At 35.5% G+C, this 18599-nt stretch overlaps 1 protein-coding gene across 3 annotated transcripts in view; it reads right to left on the bottom strand.

The window, feature by feature from the left end:
• The window catches only part of LOC150101065 (myosin regulatory light chain sqh), a 127538-nt gene that overhangs the window by 37422 nt on the left and 71517 nt on the right, over positions 1-18599 (bottom strand). For all 3 annotated transcript variants that reach the window (XM_090401395.1, XM_090401396.1, XM_090401397.1), the window contains one exon: positions 9955-10153. In XM_090401395.1, the coding sequence (XP_090257521.1) occupies positions 9955-10153 (199 nt within the window). The remainder of the gene's footprint in view (positions 1-9954; positions 10154-18599) is intronic.

The raw sequence follows: 18599 nt of genomic DNA, 5'->3' as shown, positions 1-18599 counted from the left end.
GGGTTCTCTATTACCTATGCTCTTCCTCCTATACAATAAAAATCTTCTTCTAACTTCAAATCCTATTCATAGTTTTTTTTTTTTGCTGATGACAGTACTTTCCATCTTCATTAAAGAAACCTTACAGTAATCAAATGATTCAACTTCAAGATCTTTCATGACCAATCTTTTAAGTACTGATCTCCTTACCATTCAAATGGGATGAAGAACTCTCTTACTGGTGATAATTTCCAGTCAAGATCAGTTTGTCTTTCCTGAGCTGACTTTCACATTTAGCTTATCCTGGCATAAACATATATTCAGTCTCCTCAGCCTCTCCAAAAAAACTTTTTCATTCAAAATGCTACTTTTATCCTACTCAACTTCTAACACTTTATAAATCCCAAATCCAACTAGCCATAGAATATTATCCTCACATTTGTGTTGGTATACCCCAAATTTTTGATTGTACACTGAACAGGGTAATCCACCTGTTCGGTGTTCAGTGACTCTCATCTCACAGAACTGTATTCTGCATTATGCCTTTATACATGCTTTTATGAGCATTGTCCACTGAAATAGCCATTACCCATTCTTCCACTTTCCTGTAATCATGTAAAATCACGAGCAGCTCCTAGTCAACTCCAAACATATCAAACCAACTTCTCATCTTCTTCCTTCATTCCATTTGGCACTCACAGCTTTTCAAAAAACTTGTTAATTGATTCCTTCTTCCTCCTTAACCATTAAGGAGAAATAACCTTAAGAAAATGTTACCTGTTTATTCAAGTTAAGTAAAGCATCCCAATTGTTAACTGAATAAATTTCCAATTGAAAAAACATACACTGGGAAAGGGGGGGGGGGGGGGAGAATGGTTATTATGATATCAGAGTTAAGGCCACAGGAGATGGAGGGATAAGAGTGTTTCATAGATTGATCACAAGGATACTGAGAGACAGGATCATGGCCTAGAGCAGGGTTTCTCAAACTTTTTCTACGACGGAACACTTCACAAATCCTGAAATGTTCATGGAACACCTTGATTAGTTTGTAATGTATTAATTAATAATTAATTGGTAATTTAGCTTATTGTTATTTAATAATTGACAATTATTAATGATTGACAATTAATTATTAATTAATTACACATCAATTAAACCAACATTAAATTAATTTGTGCTTTTCATTGACATACCCTATTCTGATCACCAAAAATTTAGTGAATACAGACTTTTTCTCCTGTGTGCTGGTTTTGTAGGTTAGGTAAATATAAATAAAATAAATGAGTAAATCTAAGCTCCTTGTATTTTTGTTTTAAATTAGAGTCACTAATTAAATCAATTAGATTTTCATAGTCACTTGTGCTGAAGCCTGCTGGCTTAGCTGTCACTGTAAATGGATTCAGAACCCAGGAATTGTCCTCACTGGATTTTGGAAAATATTGCAAAAAGATTGATTGCAAGTCATGCAAGTGTTCTAAAATTACGTAAGATACTTCTTCATTTTAGAATTTATTTCAGTCAAAAATTCATGCAAGGTGGGAAAACAATCAAAATTATTCTGTTCAACTGTAGAAATCCAGAATTGCAACTTCCTATCAAAAGATGCAATTTTATCTATTGTATTAAAAATTGTAATATTCTTTCCTTGTAATGATAAGTTAATTTCATTGCATTTTGTAAAAATATCTGCCAAATACGCAAGACTCATCAACCATGAAGAATTTCTTAATAATTCAATAAAATTTTGTCCTAAATTATATGACATCAAGAAGACCATTAACGCACCACGAAGTTCAAAAAGCCTCAATAATGCTTTTCCTCTGGATAGCCATCTCATTTCGATATGTAATAAAAGTGCGTTATGTGCACTACCCATTTCATCGCATAAAATTTTAAATAATCTGGATTGAAGTGGTCGAGATTTTACATAGTCGATCATTTTTTCGGCTTCATCCAAAATAGTTTTTAAATATGTACGAATTCTTTTTGTTACTAGTGCTTGTCTATGCAAAACACGATGCCTTTTGGTGGCTCTTATAGCTACTTGCAGGATACATGTTACAACTCCCTTCCTCTTTCCTACCATTGCTTGAGCACCATCTGTACAAATATCAACACTTCTCCCAACCGATTTCCTGTTTTGCAATATAATTATTAATACAGTTGAATATATCTTATCCGGTAGTTTTTTCTTGATGATATTCGAACATGAGTAAATCTTCTTCAATACTTTTATCAAATATGTAACGAACAAACACTAGTAATACAGCGAGTCCTGCGACATCTGTAGATTCATCCATTTGCAATGAATATTCACTGCAGTCTAAGTCGATGAATTAGCTCTTTTTCTATGTCAGCCAAAAGATCTTTGATGCGGCGTGAAACAGTATCATTTGATAATTGTACTGCATCTATTTTTTAGCAACCTGCTCGTTTAACATGCATGATACAATGTCTTTTACACAAGGCTTAATGAGCGTCTCACCAATTGTATGAGCTTCACCATTAAGTGCAATGCGGTAACTCATGCGAAAAGACACCTTTGTTGCATTTTCAGTTGTAGCAATTATAGCCATTTGAAGTTTAGATTTTTCTAGCAAGTCACATCGTCTCTTAAAAAATGTATATATTTTCCTTTGTAATCAGTGTGTTTCGTTTCAGTGCCTACGAAATTTAGCTGGAGCCAAAGAACTGTTTACTAGTATTCTATTACATAAAACATCAGGAGCATGTGTATTGCCAATACATGTAAATCCATAATTTAAACAACTTTCATGGTTATTAGATATATGAAGAGCCAAAGGCAATTCGGCGACATATGACTTGTTTAAGTTAAGGGATATTACATCCCAAATCGTTTCTTAGCCAAATAAGAAACTCAAAGAGTTTCATGCCGAATATAGTAGAAACTATATAAAGTTCGGCTATTCCAAGCGTAAGCAAATACCTGGATACTGCAGCAACTGACCCTTAAGGTAGTGCAAGCTGAGGCAACTCATGTCAAAGGTGGAGCAAGCTCCGATCACTATTCTTGATATTTACCCATAATGTGAACTTACTTAGGAGCTGTATTACTGTTCAACATTACGAGAGGTCACTACCCAGACCGGTTTCAACCTTTATTGAGGTCTCATCAGTGAGTAGGTAGACCTAGTTAATATCAAGTTTGTAGTGAACAGAACTTACAACCCTTTCATATATTTAATAATTTATTAGGACACCTCTCGGCAATACTCATGAAGGGTTGTAAGTTGTAAGTGACCTTTTCTTGTAATGTTGAACAGTAATACAGCTCCTAGGAGCTAAGTTCACATTATGGGTAAATATCAAGAATAGTGATCGGAACTTGCTCCACCTTTGGCATGAGTTGCCTCAGCTTGCACTACCTTAAGGGTCAGTTGCTGCAGTATCCAGGTATTTGCTTACGCCTGGAATCGCCGAACTTTATATAGTTTCTACTATATTCGGCATGAAACTCTTTGAGTTTCTTATTCGGCTAAGAAACGATTTGGGATGTAATATCCCTTAACTTAAACTTTCATGGTACTTCCGTTTTGGTCTGTTCTTAGACGACTCTTGTTCTTTAATATTAGCTTTTGAAGAAACCACAGTTTGCAATTCCATATTTTCTCCAATCATATGAGTAGATGTGTCAGCAGAAGTACTTGCTCCTCCTTGTGTTAAAGTTTCTGTCTTTAAACAAGAATCCATGGGTATTTTTTCAATAATATTCAAATTCCAATATTTGTCAGAGCTATAATAAAAACAAATAGAATTGTGTTGTAAAGGTAACTTTAGTATGAAAAACAATAAGATTATAAATAAGAAATGTCGAATAATATAAAAGTAAATGAATAATGCAAAATAGTAAAAAAAGACTGCAACACACAAAAGTAAATATGAATTGTAAACAATACTTGTAAGAAAAGTACTAAATCGTATCAAATAATGTAAAAGCAATTGTAATAAGAATGATTTGATAAAATGTTCAGTAACAAAAATTAAACAGTTTGAAATAAATCAGATATTAATTATAAAATTAGTTAAAAGAGTAAGAAGAATTCTTTTTTTTTTTTAAAAGTCGCCTCGCCTACTCCCTATATACGGGAATAAAAAGGCGTTGGCTGATTTTTTTTTTCCGAGGGCCCGGTCCCAACAAATTTACTCGTAAATACCTTTCCAAATTTTTTTAAAGTTCATACATTAACATAAGTATTAATAATGAATTATGGCCTAATCATAAAGAGTATTAGTACACTTATGTATACGGTGTGGCATGTTGACAAATATAAATTACATTTAAATTAGTTATCACTGGACTAATGAAATGCTGTAGCATGTCGTAGTTTATTCAGGCAAACATCACTAAATTAATTTGTGCTGATTTTCATTTACATTTCCCATTCTGATCACGAAATATATTTATAATATTATTATAAGTACTTACGAGTGAATGCAGACTTTTTCTCCTGTGTGCTGGTAGTTTTCCCCTCCTTTTGTACATCCTGGAGATCTTTGTAGGCTTCAGGTTGATGACTCACTATCTGTTATGTCACAGACACCTTCAATAAGAGATTTCTCAATACCAAAATTAAACAAAGTGCCTTGTCTCTTATTCATATCAGATTTTAATTCTGTATTCCTATTACTTTTAAAAAAATCACGGCACTCCGGTTTCAGAACAAGCACTTATACACTGCAATACGAACTTACGAAGAAATTATTTAGTAGTAATAGATTTGAGAACCAGATACAGACTACCTTGATCTTCAATTTCAGTGGAAAAATTTGCTGATTGGTCACTGATATTTGCAGCGCAGATGTTATTTCGTTCAGTTTTGAGAACATGCCGCCCATTGTTGTAATCGGCTTGCAGGCAATTTTTATGATCGGTCATAAACGGTGGTATTCTCTTTCCCGATTGTTGAAAGATTTCAATGTGTGAAAATTAACAATAATTCATGAATACTTCCATGTTTAAAAATATGCTGTTTGGTCACTGACAGTTGCAACACAGATGTCATTTCCTTCAGTTTTGAGAACAGAAGATATGACACCAATTGTTGTAATGGGCTTGCAGGCAATTTTCATGACCCGTCATAATCAGCAGCATTCCCTCTCCCAAATGTTGAAAGGCTTTCAATGTGTGAAAATTAACGATACACAGATGTTATGAGGTGGTCTGGGTCTGAGCTTTGACATATTCACGAATATTATCCTCCTCGGAATATTTTTACTATAAAATATTTATTCATGAAAAATGCTTAGAAAACTAAAATGACAAATTTCAGAACTTTTCGCGGAACACCTATTCACCTTCTGCGGAACACTAGTGTTCCGCAGAACACAGTTTGAGAAACCCTGGCCTAGAGACTGGAAGTTAGTTTTCATACAAGAAGGGAGATATGAAGGATTGCAAGAACTACAGAACTATTAGTTTAATCTCTCATGCAAGCAAAATTTTATTAAAGATCATTCTAAATAGGATTGAAGTTGAGGCAGAGATGCGTGAGGAACAAGCAGGTTTTAGGAAAGATAAGGGTACCAAAGACAGATCATCAAAAAGTATAAAGAATTTAGACTCCCTATGGAAATGTGTTTCATAGACTACTCCAAAGCTTTTGCCTGTGTTCAGCATGTGAAACTATGAGAAGTAATGAAAATAATGGGTTAATGAAAGTAAGGAAAATAAAGATTGATCAGAAATTTGAGGTATGATGATGATACAGTTCTTTGTAATGACAAGGAAGAATTAGGATGAATCCTTGATAATGCATCAGTAAGAACAAAGGACTTAAGAACTCAATCAAGATAAAGATTGTGGTTCTCAAAGGAAACAGACAGGGAAGCTTCTGAGAAATAAGTGTACCTCAACAGAGAAAGAACTGAGGAAGTCAGCAAGTTCAAGTACTAGGGACCCATTATTAATGTGAAGACTTGCTGTTCAGAAGAAGATTATGAATGGCTAAAACAACAATCAGAGACTTGTCTAAAATTTGAAAAGATGGATCTATCTCCACAGGAACAAAGTTGAGGATTCTGGATGTAGCTGTTTTTCCAACAGCGACTTATGGATGCGAGACTTGGAACTTAAAGAAATCTTATATACGAAAAGATAGCTGCTTTTTGAGATAGTTTTATAGAAGGCTGTTGAGATATCATATACTGAAAGATTGACAAATGGATAGGTGCTAGAAAGGATCGGTAGAACTTTAAACCTCCTTAGGGATACCGATGGAGGGAGGACTTCTCAAAACATAATAGAAGGTACAGTTCCTGGAAAAAGAGGAAGGATATGGATGGTGTATCTGGAAATGATTAATCTTCAGAGTTGAAGCCTCAAGAAAAGCATACAACAGGATTGCCTGATGAGGCACATCACAACAGCAACCATATAACATTTGATGATATCCAATGAATAGACAGATGGACTGTTCATAAAAGAACTAGTGGCTTTATTTGTGCATTTCATAAAGAGGGCAGAGAATGTTCAGAAGTTGGTAGTTTAGTGTTAAGAGATAGTAAAGGTAATTTGTGAAAATGTTTGTAATTAATATGAATGGTTTTATAGCACATCTGGAAAAGAGAAACTGAGTTTGAAAAAGTAAGTTTATTAAAATGTTTTCAAATATAAAAATCTGTTGTCTAGTTTTTGGAAGAGGATATTGTGAATGTCTGCTGCTTATTTTGTACAACACTCCAGATGAATCACTAGAGAAAAGTGTGTGTCTTTACTGTGATAAAGAACTACGTATTTTCTAGGTGCTTTCAAATTTGATAACTGCCTGCACACTCTTGTGGTAAAATTTTTTCCGGTAACTGTGCCATACTGCTAGTAGAAAGACCATTACAGGTTTGAAATTAAACACTGATACGCACAAAAGAAGAAAAAAATAAGCACATCAGTGTAGTGTGGGGTAGAGATAAGAATTGAGAAAGAAGTTTTCTGACATTTTTCTTGATTTAAAGGTTGTAGTTGTTTGGGAATACTTCATGAGGAAAACTGTTCCAGAAATAGAATGAAAGAGGAAAAGAAGCTGTTTGTGTTGGCAACTGCACTGAAAAGGGATACTGGGCAGCTGCTGCTATTGTTGTAAAATGTTTAACACAAAGTGAAGAAATGATGGTTGAAAGTTTCCACTCTAACCAACAGGCTGGATTCAATACCACAGCAACATGGATATTTGTGAAAGTCATTAGATGGAAATTATCTCAATTTTCATTGCGTCCCATATCATCCTTTGTATGTGGCTCACGCCCTGGGAAATGCCATTAACCTAATGCTCCAATAGGACAGTTAATCCCATCTGCATAGTATATTTGTAACTCTTAATTATGTGAGAAAAAATACACTATCTGCATAGTGTATGTGTGACTCAATTATGTGTGTTAATTTCAGTGGATACGAAAATTAACAACTTTTGGCAGATATTACTGCTAGGATTGTTAGTCTGTCATTCAGCAAGGTATTAAATAAAAATGTTTTAAATCTCTTCAGTGCTGTAGGTAATCTATCTACTTTTGACATTATAGCTAAATTCATCAAATTCCTGACATGGACCCTCAAGAAGTGTACAAGACATTATGATAGTACTACATGAAGTTATATAAGTGGAGATTGAACTGCCCACTCAGTCTCCAAAAGTAAGACAGGGCTAAATGGCCTCGTCTACTCCCATATACGGGAATAAAAAGGCGTTAGCTGATTTTTTTTTAAAAAAAAAGGGAGCCTGTGTAGCTCAGTGGATGTGGCGTTTGCACACCACCGCGCTTGGCCGCACGAAGGAAGACTTGGTTTCGAGTCTAGTCAGCGACTAGAGGAAATTTTTCTAAGCCTTTTTTCGACCGGTTCCCGAGTTAGTCGATCTCTGGCATGGGCAAGCAGGTTTTTCCTCCCGGAAACTCGGGTTTTTCGTCCTGTAAACTCAAGAAAATCGACCGTAGAACCCACATTATTTCAGACATTAAATATATTGTGTTAGGGACCACGAGATGGCGGCACATTTGAGCCATCTCTCTTCACTGCATACCGCTTAATTAGTGATAGCCTTGGGCCATCTGTCTCTGATTGGGTACCAGTGGAGATTGAACTGCCCACTCAGTCTCCAAAAGTTAGATAGGGCTAAATGGCCTTGCCTACTCCCGTATACGGGAATAAAAAGGCGTTAGCTGATTTTTTTTTTTTTTTACATGAAGTTATATCATTACTAACTTCCTATCAACAATTTTCCTCCAAATTAATATGTGATCTGTCAAGATTCCAAAATTCACAGGAATGTTCCCTATGAGAATTGGTTGAAGATATGTAGGTTGCAAAGTTTAGTTGATAGCTAAAAGAGGTGACATGATAGAAATTTTATAAGCTATTAAAGAGATTGTATAAGATTTCCTTTGTATCACATTTTCAATATATGACAAACAGAGAGAGAGAACCTGTGGTCACTCCTGAAAGTTGTGAAACAAGCAGGGTCAGTAAGGGTGTACAGCCTAGATTTTTTGATTGAGTGGAATGGATTGCCACAATTAGTTGCAAGTGCTCTGGCAGTGAATGAATTTAAAGAGAGAGAGAGAGAGAGAGAGAGAGATATGATAGGTATCGTATGTATAATGGTTAGCATGGGTCTCCCACAATGAGTTCTGACTCCATGGAGATCTATTCTATTCCCTCAGTCATACGGCTGGTGGGGGTAGCTATATGGTACCATACTAGGGAAATGATTATGGGCAAGGTAATTTCCCATTGCTTTCCTTGCTGTACTATATCCTATGACCTATCCTATGTGTTCACGGGGCTGGTTTGCCTGCTTGTGGGATGAAAAACCCCAGATAAACTGGTGGAAAAAATCCCGCTGTCCACACCAAGACCAGCTAACTTGGCTATGGCTGAGGAAGATCCTTAAGCTCCTCACGTTGTCGACGGGAATCGAACCTAGGGCACTCCTTCCCCAGGCATATGGTTGCAAAGCGTATAGCCACTAGGCTAACCGTGCGGACTCCATGGAGATACCAATACAATAATAATAAATGATTCAGCAATATTCAAAAATTAGACTTCCTGTCAGATAGCTTTTAAGCTACAGGGCTGTAAAGAGTGTAACTCAAACATACTTGGTATGTGTGTGTACACACACACACACACACACACACATTAAAGGCTTAACTGGCCGAGTGACTTCTGCATGCTATAATGAATGCAGTTGAAATATGCTTGGACATGTCACTGTCATTTGGTATTCCCAAGATTGGACACTTGGCAATGTGCAGTACAGGCACCAAAGCTGAACCAAATGCAGCTCATATCAGATTTCTGCATGATGTACCTTGAAAATGAAATTGTCTTTTCAGTCAGCTGAATTTAAAAAAAAAATAAAATAAAAAATAACCTGTAAATATCAGTTAGTTTTTGTCCCACTATCCTCATATAATAGTAAAGTAAAATTTTAAATTGTGACGGCCTAATATAGGGAAAGAGGGAGGGGTCAAACTACACTTCCAAACCTTACATATAGTTTGGGTATTGAACCCAAACTATATGTAAGACAGTCACTATCGTAGTATGTAAGAGAGAAACAGAATTCAGCACAATATTAGATTAGTGAGATATTACTGAGATACTAGTGGGCTCACACCAGGTGACAAGTTCATCCACTAAAAATATAATAAAGCCATGTATCCTGAGAAATAAAATTAATTTCTCTTCTCTACATCGGTAACTATCATCTAGCTGAATGTGAACCAGTTACACTCAGCCAGATGACATTATCTGTGAGCATTTTCATATCTTCCTAATTCTCATTTTTTTTTTTATTTGAATTTCCATTTGATATCTGTTTGGAACATCAATGTTTTCAATATACTACTTTATTACTCCTCCAATAAAGTCCACTAAATGGAAAAAATTAAGACATAAGAAATGATGTATTTACAGTAATAAATATTATTGAAAAGATTTTTATGATGTTCAGTTCTCACCAAGAGATGCAAGCATATCATGTAAATCTTCTTTATCGATAAATCCATCTCTGTTCTGATCAATCATGTTAAAAGCTTCCTTAAATTCCTGAATTTGAGCTTGATCAAACATAGCAAATACATTTGATGTCGCACGTTGGGCACGTTTTCTGGTCGTGCCTCGTCCTTTTGTCTTGCGATGTGACATTTTCAGTAGCTCCTGAAAAAGTATAACAGAAATATAATATATATCAAAACGATATTACAATAAAAAAAATAAGTATTTAATTTGCATTTAAGAGGTGATGCAACATAAAAATATCTAAGTCAGTATAAAATAAGGAGGAAAGTATTACTTAAATTAGTCTGAATTTCTTGAAGCTCATGATGTTACACATAGTTCCAAAGAGTTGCTAAACTATAAGTGTACATAATTTATCATACAAAGTCAATTGTACAAAATTCACTGACAGTGGATTTATTAAAAATATGACATCTAGCTACAAAAGCAGGCACCAGGTCTTTATTTTATTGCCATATAATACAGAAATGATGCATGCTAGCTTTCGTATAAAATTTATAAGACTATGGAAAAATTATAGAAAAAAAATCTGCCATATATAAAATCAACCAGACATAAGTGATGATTAAAAAACATCACTACACTTAAAAATATTAAATTACTACATGATATTATTCTGCAGTACTTATACCTTATGAGGCAACTCCCAACATTAGATCAGCAGACCATTATTGGCTTGCTTTTGCTAATTAGAGGAACTTAAATCAACCAGATGGTAGTTTACAGTTTTCAATTCTGAAGACAAGGTTACCCACGATGTCTGAAGTAATTACTTTGAAAGACTGTTAAACAAAACAAACAGTGACAGAAGAGTGGTATAAAATCAAGTATTGATATGTACAGACAGCTAGAGTAGATGATATTCAATATGGAGGTATAAAGTTTTGCAGCAGCTATACTGCATAATTTACACAACCAGGTTAGAGGGTCAAATTCCAGATGAATGGAGTAGGGCTTTCACAGTTCCCATTTATATAAAAGGGAATAAAGCTGAATGTGAGAATTACAGAGGAATATCAGGTAAGATTTAAGCAAGCATACTTGAAAAGAAGTTGAGAAAAATTGTGGATGAGAAACTAACAAGCTGTGTTCAGGCCAAATAGAAGTTGTCAAGATCAGATTTTCACTTTATGGCAAATAGCTGAAAAATCATGGGAATATGACAAAGATGTATTTTAGTTTTGTAGATCGGGAAAAAGGCATATGACAGTGCACAGAGAAAAGCTTTTCAAAACACTGTCTGTCACTGCTATTATATATGGTAAATGGGGTATTATACAGAACAATACATAGTCTATATTTAAGTTGTAATTCAGCGGTTAGAATTAAAGCCAATACAGGAAGATGGTTTGATGTAAAATCAGAGGGTAAGACAAGGACACATTATCTCCACCCTTATTCATCATCTTTTCAGATTGCATTATGAAAGAAAGTAGCATTAAATCTGATATTAGAATTGGAGATATCTAACTTCGCACTTTACTTTATTCAGATGATGTCACGTTCCTGAACACATCCAGTGCAAGTCTCCTGAATTCGCTGACTAAATTGCATAACAGCTGTAAAAAATTTGGCATGAAAATCAGCAATAAAAATACCAAAGGTATGAAAATAGGCAGGAACATAAAATCATTTTAAAAATGAAGATATCAAAAAGGAACTTATATTATTACATAACACCTCCAGGGAGTCCAAAGACTCATCAAGAGAGGGCATCTACTCTACAACTTTCCGTCTCCGGCACTCCACTAACCACAACTACCTTCATCATCTACACCAACACCAACTACCACCACTAGTATTTTCACAAACAATTACAAACATCAATGCCCACGGTGGGATTCAAACCCACAGCCTTTTGGCTGGACAGCGGATAAGCTAACCACTTGTATTTCATTCACTATATATTTCATTCAATATGACATGAGCTTCATTAAGGGAGAAGGCAGAATTGGTAACAACATTTAAATTATGATTACAAGAACAAGTCATACAGCATGTGTATAATACGTGTCTCTGCCGCAGCTGTACAAGTATGAGAAACTGCTATTAGAGTTCAGAGAAGTTGGTACATATGTATAATTTAAAAAGTTACAAAGAATTAACAGAAATCACTTCACAAAACAGAGATAGGTTTGGAACCTGCAGATTCCAAAAATCTTATATAATCTTGATGTTTTTGTATTCTAATTGTAGCAGAATAGTTGAATGCTCCTTGAGAGTACACAACAGGAAATTGATGATGACCTTTTGAACTTCAACTTTCTATCCATCATAACACCAAGATTTCTAGCCTCGTCAGTTACTCCAAGCATAATCTTGCCACTATATGCTGTTGGATATCGTATTATGTCAAAGTGCATAACTTTACACTTACTAACATTGAAATGAGAGCAATTATCATTTGCTCTCAATTCAATTACTTCCAGCCTATTCAAATTACTCTGTAAGTATCGTGTATCAGTACTGTCTCTGATTTGTCCTGTCTATCTACCTTCATATCATCTGCAAACAACTAAAGATTTCCTGCCAGCCCCTTTCCAATATCATTAATATATACATTAAACAAAAATGATCCAAGAAGTGATCCCTAGGACACACCCCTGATCACCTTAAATCTGGAAGATTCACATTCCCCATATACCATTTTCTGATACCTTTCTATCAGTCACTCATGTATCCAAATAATAGTTTATATTCCAATCTCTCATATTCTCTAGTTTATGTAACAGCCTTTGATATCCTAGTGTATCTACCATATTTACTCAAATATAACTCACACTTTTTTCCCTAAAATTAAAGTTAAGAAATCGTGATGCAAGATATATGTGAGGATTTTCGGAAACTAAAGTTTTTCAGGAAAAAAAACTAAATTGACGTTTATAATTAAATCCTCAGTATTCATTATAATTTATAATTGCTCACATTATTTATAAAAAGAATGCACTTAAATTTTGATTATCAACATTATTTACGTGATCAGCGGCTCCCCCTTCATCACGCGATATATTTGAATTATTTTAGAAAAATTGCTCCTATAATTAAATTATTTTTTGTAAAACCATAAACCCATGTCCCAAGCTCTCAAACTCCAGTTGCGCAACAGTTCTAATGATGGTTTCTTAATCTTAATCCACTCTCGTGAAAAAGATCGAGTAGAAATCAGTGATCTCACTCCCACATTTCCTATACTGGTTCCGTCCATCTGTATGCATATGATTGGTGTGGTATTAACAAAAGATCGCATGACTCAACTAAAAAAGCAAACCGACAATTGTTGAGTTGAAATGCTGATTCTCTTCAACCAAATTCCAAAATATCTGAAACTGCCATAACAACATTCACTATCTATTTCTTCAAGTTTTAAACTTTTTCCACGTGCAAACTATATGCGAAACTTTTTAATTTTTTTTTCTCGTAAAGTAAAATCAGAGATGCGAGATATATGCGAGGACAAGTTATATTTGAGTAAATACAGTATTCCCTTTTATCCAAGTCAGCCATAGCATTATCATAAAATATAAGCAAATTGTTCAGACATGACTTCCCTTTAGTAAACCATGCTGTTCCCTGCAAAGTATATTTTGTTTGTTAACCCATTTCTGTATGCGAGTTCTTACCAACCTCTAAAATCTTTACAATTACTCCACAAATACTGATATGTTGAAGTTACACATCAGCCTTTGCACCACTCTTGGTTACATAAGTTAAATAATTGGTTATAAAATTAATATACAAATTAAATAACAATGTCCAAGCAGAGAGCCCTGTGGCACACCACTGGTCATTATCCACCTATTAGGTTCAGCACTTTCATACATCAGTTTCTGATCATGGTCATTCAGCCACTCTCCAATCCATTTTTCATGTCCGTCTCCAAGTTTTAATAACTTTACACATAGAATCCTGCCAAATGCCTCGAAAATCCAGAAATAGATCTATTTCCATTATCTAGCTCTGCTGTCATTATTACAGAACATGAGCAAATTGGTAAAGAAAGATCTTCTCTTAAACCATTCTGTTCTCTCCAGAGAATCGCATGTGGATGCAATTATTAACCAGCCTTTCCAATACCTTATGACCACACTAGGATAGGACTGGTCTATAATTTGTTGCATCAGTTCTATGTCCATTTTTCTATAGTGGAATTATCTTGCTCTTTTTACTCATTAGGAATCATGAAAATACTGAAGCTAAATTAGTACTGATGTAAACTATGTAGCACTATCATAGTATCTTGTATATGCTGTGAGATATGTCAAACACTGATGATGATCTCTGAAGGAGGAGAAGATTTGGTATTTTGAGTGATGATGAAAATTTAGAGACTGCATAAATAAGACTGCATTAATAGAACTAAGAATACATGATGAGGACACTGACATATAGAAGTAAGAAATTATGATTTCATTATACACAGCCTTAATCAAGTTATGTGCAATTTTAGTGACTACTGGTGACAGGGCTCCTGGAATGTTGAGTACAAAGACAAGAAAAATCATTTGCATAAGTTGTCACTAGATTAATATCAACAAATGTTGACGGAATGAAAGGAGACAGGACAGAACAAAAGGTCACCCTTGAAAGCTATAAGAAGAGTGCGAGCATGGTAATAAGAAGCTTGCTTTTTGGAAGAGAGTTGTTGGTGAATGGAATGCCTGAGAGCATGATAAAACATGGAAACTATGAAGGTGTTTAAAGGCATGTTTCAATAAGGTTTGTGCATGAGGTCTTCTCATGATGTTTCTTCTCTATTGAAGTCTGATGATAACAGTAATAACATGATATGCAGAGATTATAAACATTTTCAGTTGATAATGAAGGTTTCATATTTTGTGGGATGTGAACAGAGATTGCTATCCATATTCTATCTACATTGCATTTTAATTCCACATTGACAGATAAAATGGTCAATGGCATACTTAATTTCAACTATGATTATCTATAATCAATGTCAATCTGTGCATGTGTACACATGTGACTGACATATACACAACACATAAGACTGTAAATTATGCAAGATATTTTGCAACAGTGCCTTTGACTAGAATGTTTAATCCGAGTCTCAGCTTGGGTAGAGTCCCAAAGAGAATGGAAAACAGTTCCATTGAATAAATGAGGTTCTAAGAGGGGAGTTGCAAATTATCGACCAATTAACATTTCAGGAGTGGTGGTCAAGATGTTGGAGAAGTTGGTTAAAGACAGAATTCGGCAATGGCTGGATAGGAACGGGATACTGTACTGGGAGTAGCATAGTTTTGTAAAGGGTAAGTCATACTTTATTATTATTATTATTATGTGACACCTCCAAGGAGTCCACCAAAGATTCATCAAGAGAGGATACCTACTGTACAACTCTCCATCTCCACTGCTCATCCACCAACTATAGCGAACTGCATCATCTACACCAATGCCATCTACTGTCCACTACTAGTATTTTCACAGATAATCACAAACATCCATGCCCATGGCAGGATTCGAACCCACAGTCTTTTGGCTGGAGAGTGGATATGCCAATCACTCAGTCAACCAGGTCAGCTTTAGTAACTTACTTTTTATAATAAAATACAGCTGAGTTGGATAAAGATAATGGCCACACAGTGATATTAAGCTGGGCCGTCACCAGATTAGATCTTGTCCTAAGGAAAACAAATATCACCCCTGATAGATTATAAGACAAAAATATAAGAATATCTCCAATTGTTACTTTGTTTTTATTACAAGAGAAATATTAATGCAAAACGATTACACAATAATATTAATTAAATGTTTGCTCTACGGGGATATCGCACAATAAAACTGTTTTTAAGCTCTTCTAAATTTAAATTATAAGCTATGTTCGTCTCTATCAATATAGTTGCTAGACCAATCAATCTTTCTTGGATCAGTGCTGTTCGCAAATAATTTTTAATTAGTTTAAGCTTGGAAAAACTTCTTTCCGCACTTGCTACGCTAACAGGAATTGTTATCGTAGCGACAACGTCTACCACAATATGGCTGAACGAGTGCCCTTATTAACCCTTTCTGCCCCAGTGATTCCAATTGAAATCACTAACTTTCTTGGCTTTCATCATCATCATCAAATTCCTGCCATGTACCCTCAAGGGGTGTACAGGATATGATAGTACTACATGAAAAAATTACATCATTACTAACTTCCTATCTACAATTTTCCTCCAAATCAGTCTGTTACTTGTCAAGACTCCAACATTATCAGCTCTTATATTTCTATCGTCTAAAGCACTTTGTACCATACCAATCCACCTATATCTTGGTCTTCCTCTGGGTCGTTTTGCTGCCAACCTGGCAGAGAACACTTGTTTTGCTAATCTTTCCTCTCCCATTCTGTTTAAGTGACCATACCACCTGAGATTAGTTCTGCTAACACATTCCTGAATGCTGACAATATCAAGTTCTTCCCTAATATCCTCATTTTATAATATGATATTGCAATTGATGCCATCTGTTCACGCCTCTAGTCTTTCTCAGGACTCTGATATCTGTGGTCTCTAGTCTTTGGTCAGGTGTTTTACTTCCGACCCAGCTCTCAGATCCATAAGTTAAAACTGGTTTGAACACCGTCTTGTGTACAGCTAATTTAGTGTTCTGACTAATTTCTCTCTTATTCCATATGAATTTATTTAATTGATTTCCCACCATACCAGCTTTGCTGATTCTGTTGTCTATTTCTATATTGAATTTACCATCTTCACTAAAAATCATGCCTAAGTAGCTGAAATGTTTTACTTGTTCCACAGGTTCTCCATTCACAACACAGTTGTGAATGGAGAACCTGTCAATGATTCTGCCTATTTTCATTGTTTTTGCCTTTTTATTGCTGACCTTCATACCATATCTATTACAACAGCTATTCAATTTAGTCAGAGAATCTTGCAGACTTGTGGCGGATTTATTTAGAAGTATAACATCATCCGCATAAAGCAAAGAGCTGACATTAAGCTGACTAAACCTGAAGTTTAGGGGACATATTGCAAAGGTGGTGAAGGTAACACAGAGGATTGCTGCAATTATGAGAAGGACACTGACCTGCAGAGATAAGAGGGTTATCACTCTGTTGTATAAGTCTCTGATCAGACCACACTTGGACTATTGTTCTCAGATTTGGTCCCCAGGATTTGAAGGGGATAAATTAACTGTGGAAAGGATACAAAGACAGATGACAAAGATGGTTTAGGACTGTACAAGTATAGTTATGAGGATCGGCTGAGGGAATGTGGACTGCAGAGTTCGGTGGATAGAAGAAGGAGAGGTGATATGATTGAGACTTAAACTGTTGAGAGGTAGTTACAGGGTTGACACTGGGGAGTTCTTTCGCTTGGTTGAACAGCGGGAAGGAGTGATGACAAGAGGCCATCCCTGGAAGTTAGGAAAGGAAACTGTGAGCAAGAGGGTAAGGAGTGGTTTCTTTGTGTGGAGGGTGGTTGAACCGTGGAATGTATTGCCTGATGGAGTGGTGGGAGCGAGAACGGTCAATGAGTTTAAGGAGTGGTATGATAGACTTTGTGTTTCTTAGGGGGGGGACTTCCCTTCGATGAGTCTTGACAGACTTTATGTTCTTAGGAAGGACCTCCCACGATGAGTCTTTCGACTCCATGGAGGCCTGAATAATAATAATAATAATTAACATCTCCAATTTTGATAATGTTTAATACCACTTTCCTTCATAATGTGATTCATATAGATAATGAATAACAGAGGAGATAATGTACATCCTTCTCTCACACCAGATTTAACATTAAACCATCTATCCTGTACTTCCTTCAATTCTAACTGCTGACTTACAACCTCAAATAAAGACTAAGTATTGCTTGATATAATGCCCCATTGACACCATAAAACTGTAGCGTATTGAAAATAGCTTCTCTCTTGGCACCTTGTCATATGCCTTTTCCAAATCGACAAAACTTAAATACAGATCTTTGTTATATTCCCATGCTTTCTCGACTATTTGTCGTAAAGTGAAGATCTGATCCTGACAGCCTCTATTTGGCCTGAATCCAGCTTGTTCTTCACCCAGCTTTTCTTCAACAATTCTTTTCAATCGTTTCTCAAGCATACTTGCATAGATCTTGCCAGGAACACTCAGTAGGGAAATACCTCTGTAATTCTCACATTCAGTTTTATTTCCCTTCTTATATATGGGTACTATGAGAGCTCTACTCCAATCATCGGGAATTCATCCCTCTGTCCAGGCTTTCTGAACCATGCAGTGCAGCCACTATAAGACTTTTATACCACCATACTTCAGCATTTCTGGTCGAATATCATCTACTCCTGCCTTTCCACATTTCAAGCCTTTGATAGCTTTTTCTACTTCAAGTATGGATATGTATTCCTGATTGCATGCCTGGTCAGTGTTTTTTACCACTGTGCTGCCATCACTGCTTGTTTCATTTAGCAGTTTTTCAAAGTAATTACTCCGTACTTCAAGGATATCTTTTTCTTCCGTTTTCATGTCACCTTTATCATCTCTAACTCCTTTTACAGCACTCTTTCCTCCATTCCTAAGCTTCTTCAACAACCTCCAGAATATTTTGCCACCGTCTTGATATTTATTTTCTAT

The sequence above is a fragment of the Typopeltis vanoorti genome, chromosome 12 (assembly GCF_054136105.1).
Source record: "Typopeltis vanoorti isolate ZY-2024b chromosome 12, IOZ_Tvanoo_1.0, whole genome shotgun sequence".
Lineage (NCBI taxonomy): Eukaryota > Metazoa > Arthropoda > Arachnida > Uropygi > Thelyphonidae > Typopeltis > Typopeltis vanoorti.
This window is presented reverse-complemented; position numbering and strand designations above follow the sequence as displayed.